The following is a 4832-nucleotide window of genomic DNA, read 5'->3' as shown; positions in this document are numbered from 1 at the left end:
AGAAGCAGCTGGACCAACTGAAGCAGGACCTGAAACAGCTGGACCAGATGCAGCAGGATCTGCAGCAGCTGGTTCAGATGCAGCAGGAGCAGCAGCTGCAAAAACGTTCAAAACTTGCACGTCGTTTTCATTAGAATCAGACAGTAGATCTGAGAATGCTTTCAGCTCCTGCTCTTGATATGCACTGCCTGGCCAAAAAATGGTAGCCACCCAAAAAAGGTTACATGGTTACACACTCTAATATTTCGTTGGACCGCCTTTAGCTTTGATTACGGCAAACATTCGCTCTGACATTGTTTTGATAATCTTCTGCAATGTCACAAGATTTATTTCCATCCAGTGTTGCATTAATTTTTCACCAAGCTCTTGCATCGATGACGGTAGAGTAAGACCACTGCACAAAGCCTTCTCCAGCACATCCCAAAGAGACTGAGTGGGGTTAAGGTCTGGGTGCCACACATCACCTGCCTCTCTTCTTACCTTGATGCCCCCATCACTCTGGAACAGGGTACATCTAGACTCATCAGACCACATGACCACCTTCCATTGCTCCAGAGTCCCATCTTTATGCTCCCTAGCAAATTGAAGTCATTTTCCAGTTAGCCTCACTGATTAGTGGTTCTGCTCTTGAACTTGATATATTGACAATGCTTTTGCAGATTCATTCATTGTAAAGATATTGGCTGATCAATAAAAAAGCTTCACAGCACAACAGAAACTGTTCTCTTTTGTTCAACTTGAAAATAAAACCAATAGAAATGGTTTCGCTTAAAATCAGAGTAACTGGAATTTTGACAAGTGACAGAATGACAGACATGACTCAGTAACTGATATTAGACATTAGTAAATACCAAGAAAAGTCAGACGTAAAGAGCCGATCTGAACAGGCGAAGTCAAGCTAAGTGTCATTTTTAGTGTTGGTGAAGATCACTGTTCAGCACCNAGCAGCAACTGGACAAGCAGCAACTGGACCAGCAGCAACTGGACAAGCAGCAACTGGACAAGCAGCAACTGGACCAGCAGCAAATGGACCAGCAGCAACTGGACCAGCAGCAAATGGACCAGCAGCAACTGGACAAACGTTCATTCAAAAACAAATTTGCCCGACGTCGTTTTCATTAGAGTCAGACAGTAGATCTGAGAATGCTTTAAGCTTCTGCTCTTGAACTTAACTTGGCAAAGTTGAAGATATATTTACAATGCTTTTGCAGATTTATTCATTTTAAACATATTGACTGATCAATAAATAAGCTTCACAGCACAACAAACTGGTTTTTTTTTTTGTTGTTGTTCAACTTGAAAATAAAACTAATTAGATAAGCAAACATTCTCAACTTTTTAAAATCTTCCAAAATGTAAGGAGAAGAAAACCAAAGGTATTGTTACAAATCAAAGACAACTAGAAATCAGGACCAGATATTACAGATACTGAGCTAAAATTTGGTACACTAGTAGCCAAGTCATCCCAAACCTCTACAATGATATGTAACTGATAGAGCGAGATCTATTTACTCTGTAGTATACTCAGAGCACTAGACAATGCACGACATCTTTGCTTTAAACTCCAGTGTCCTTCTCTTTTCTAGAGGACACAGTTGGTCATATGAGGCCCTCTGGTTCCCCAGCAGATTGCATCCCACATCGCTTGTTTAAGGAGGTATTTGCTACTATTGGACCAAGTGTGCTTCAGATTATCAATAGTAGTTTTTCTCTGGTATAGTACCTGGGGTTTTTAAGCGGGCAATTGTCAACCCCTCTTTCTGCTCCAATTTCAGGCCTATCTCTCATTTTCCATTTATTTCTAAAATATTAGAGGAGGTTGTCTACAATCAGTTGTTACCAGTTTTAGAGGACAATGGTATCACTGAGCTGTTTCAGTCTGGGTTCAAAGCCCTCCACAGTACAGAGTGCACTTTTAAGGGTTTCAACTTACATATTCTTGTCAACAAACCCAGAGTTTGTTGTTTAAGTACTCTTAGATTTGTCTGCTGCATTTGACAATGTTGATCACAGCATTTTAATCTCTCGTCTTGAGCACTGTGTGGGCATTAGGGGTGTCGTCCTCAATTGGTTTCGGTCATACCAAACTAATAAGAGTTTCTCTGTGAAAATTGACAATCTTATGTCCACAGCTCCTCTTCCAAATGGGGTCCCCCAGGGCACAATCCTTGGCTCTCTTATTTGCTTTTTATCCACTCCCCCTCAGCTCTGTTTTTAGGAAACATGGCAATTCATTTTACTGCTATGCTGATGATTGCCAGATCTACTTTACTCCAGTCCAGTTTATAACGCTGTCACAGTTAATCAACTGTAGCAACACAAAAATAGCTATAGCTCAATCAAATTTACAGTTATTGAGAGAGTTTAGAATTCCAATAGTTAAAATTAAATAAACAGGTTGTCTCAAAATTAGAATAACTGAAGTCAGTTTTACCAAAATCAACCTTACAAAGTTTGAAGGCGTCAAGGTTTCTATTGCCAACAAATTAATTTATAAGTTAAAAAAATATTCAGATTTAAAAAATTAAGAGAATTTTTATGTTGTGAACCTCTGGTCTGCAACCGATAGAAGTATGCAGGATCCAATTCAGTAAAGACTCGCGAGCAACAAGAAACCAATAAATCATCTGATTCAGCCCTTCATCCTTACACAATGTGACCCAATGAGATGTTCAACACACAGATTCAATGCAGTACAGCAGAGGAAAAAATGTATATTAGTTATTGAGACAATTTTATCACTACTTAAAAAAAAACACAAGACTTTTATAAACCCTAACTCACAGATAAACAATTCACAAAAATAGAGCTAAGTACTACAAAAAACTACAAGCAGCAGATGTTTTTAACTCATAATGTATGGTTCAGCATCTCTGCCACAAAGTGGTCAAATTAAAAAAACAGATCTCATCACCACTTTATCTAAACTGAAACATTAAGCTGACCCTCTCTGATCCAACTTTAGTTGCATGTTGAAGATGAGATGAAAAAACTGACCATCATGCCACACCTAATGGTTGCCAGTTTTTGCAACATCACTTGCTGTTTCACACCATTATATCTACCTCAGTAAGACACGCATACACACACGCACACAGATATAGAGCACATATATAACAGTCCACCAGAACAGATTGGCACATTTTGTGACGCTCGCTTCTTTCTGCTTAGTGAACATCCATTCAACCAATCAGTGGGAAGGTAAGGACTGAATCTTTGAGCTGTATTTACCTGTGAATCTTTAGGAAATTAATACAAGTTAGGTGTATATTTACATTAGACAACTCAGTCTCAAACTGAACTTTTTAGGTATTTAAACAAATAGATGTTTCTGAGAAAGCACAAAGCTCAATAATCTAAAATACAAACTATTAAAACTGATGAACTACCTGATATGGAGCCAAAATCATGTCTATTACTTGGTTTACAGTAAACTGCAATGTATAATACTTTTGAAACAAAAGTTATAGATTCTTCCACTGTGGTCTTTTCCTTCACTAGATGAAGTGCACCGTGGGGTTTCTTGTGTTGTCCATGGTTCTCCTCATGGCTCAACCCAGTGAGGGAATTTGGGGAGCGCTTATTGGAATTGCTCATCATGCCATTAAACAGTAAGTACTTCGACTTACTGGAGATCTAAACATTTCATTACTTTAATTTTAAAACTTCTATTTTTCTTAATAATGGTGATGACATCCTTGAATTCTTAATAACCTTTTTTTTTTTACCCAGCTTGATTGGTGGGAAGAAGAAATTTGCAAAGGAACTCGCTGACCAGCAGCTGGACCAGAAGCAGCTGGACCAACTGAAGCAGGACCTGAAACAGCTGGACCAGATGCAGCTGGACCAACTGAAGCAGGACCTGAAACAGCTGGACCAGATGCAGCAGGATCTGCAGCAGCTGGTTCAGATGCAGCAGGAGCAGCTGCAGCAGGAGCAGAAACTGCAAAAACGCTCAAAACTTGCACGTCGTTTTCATTAGAATCAGACGGTAGATCTGAGAATGCTTTCAGCTCCTGCTCTTGAACTTGATATATTGACAATGCTTTTGCAGATTCATTCATTGTAAAGATATTGGCTGACCAATGAATAAACTTCACAGCACAACAGAAACTATTCTCTTTTGTTCAACTTGAAAATAAAACCAATAGAAATGGTTTCGCTTAAAATCAGAGTAACTGGAATTTTGACAAGTGACAGAATGACAGACATGACTCAGTAACTGATATTAGACATTAGTAAATACCAAGAAAAGTCAGACGTAAAGAGCCGATCTGAACAGGCGAAGTCAAGCTAAGTGTCATTTTTAGTGTTGGTGAAGATCACTGTTCAGCACCAGGAAAGTGTCATTGTGAATGGATGAGTGGGTTTTCTGGTATATACTGTGAAACAATGGGCAAATTCAAAGAAATTGTGTATCTGCTACAAATCAAAATAGCAAAAAATGTTAACACAACTGAATATAACACTTCATTACCAACCACTACCCATCTTTTTCTTTCCTTTAATAATCTGATGAGTCAAACAAAGATGAAAAATAACCTGATTGAAGCAAACTGTGCTCAGTCTCGATACAAGTATACCAAGTTAAATTTCTGTCATAAAATAAAAACTACTAAGCAATTTTTGAACAGACAACATGTAATCAAGCTGGTATTAAAACCAAAGTATTCTTTAAAGAAAAGGTATGTGACATTGCAGATGTCGCAAATAAGTTAAATGCCCAATAAAGACAAAAAGGATGCGTAGGACCAGCTTAAAAACACACACAAAAACAGAACAGACAGAAGGAACTGGAAAGGAATCAATTGTACTGATTAAGCAACTTTTTA

The 4832-nt window shown here is 38.3% G+C and overlaps 1 protein-coding gene across 1 annotated transcript; it reads left to right on the top strand.

Annotated features, from left to right (window-relative positions):
• Nucleotides 1-3041: 3041 nt before the first annotated feature.
• Nucleotides 3042-4113, top strand: LOC108229653 (moronecidin-like). The gene is made up of 3 exons (XM_017405320.3): nt 3042-3201; nt 3502-3611; nt 3733-4113. The coding sequence occupies exons 2-3, from the start codon at nt 3502-3504 to the stop codon at nt 3980-3982; spliced, it is 360 nt and encodes a 119-aa protein (XP_017260809.1). The 5' UTR covers nt 3042-3201; the 3' UTR covers nt 3983-4113.
• The last annotated feature ends 719 nt before the right edge of the window (nt 4114-4832 follow it).

This window comes from Kryptolebias marmoratus, unplaced genomic scaffold (genome assembly GCF_001649575.2).
Source record: "Kryptolebias marmoratus isolate JLee-2015 unplaced genomic scaffold, ASM164957v2 Scaffold236, whole genome shotgun sequence".
Taxonomy (NCBI): Eukaryota; Metazoa; Chordata; class Actinopteri; order Cyprinodontiformes; family Rivulidae; genus Kryptolebias; species Kryptolebias marmoratus.
Note: the sequence above shows the minus strand (reverse complement) of the source record. Positions and strands in the feature narration are given on the sequence as shown.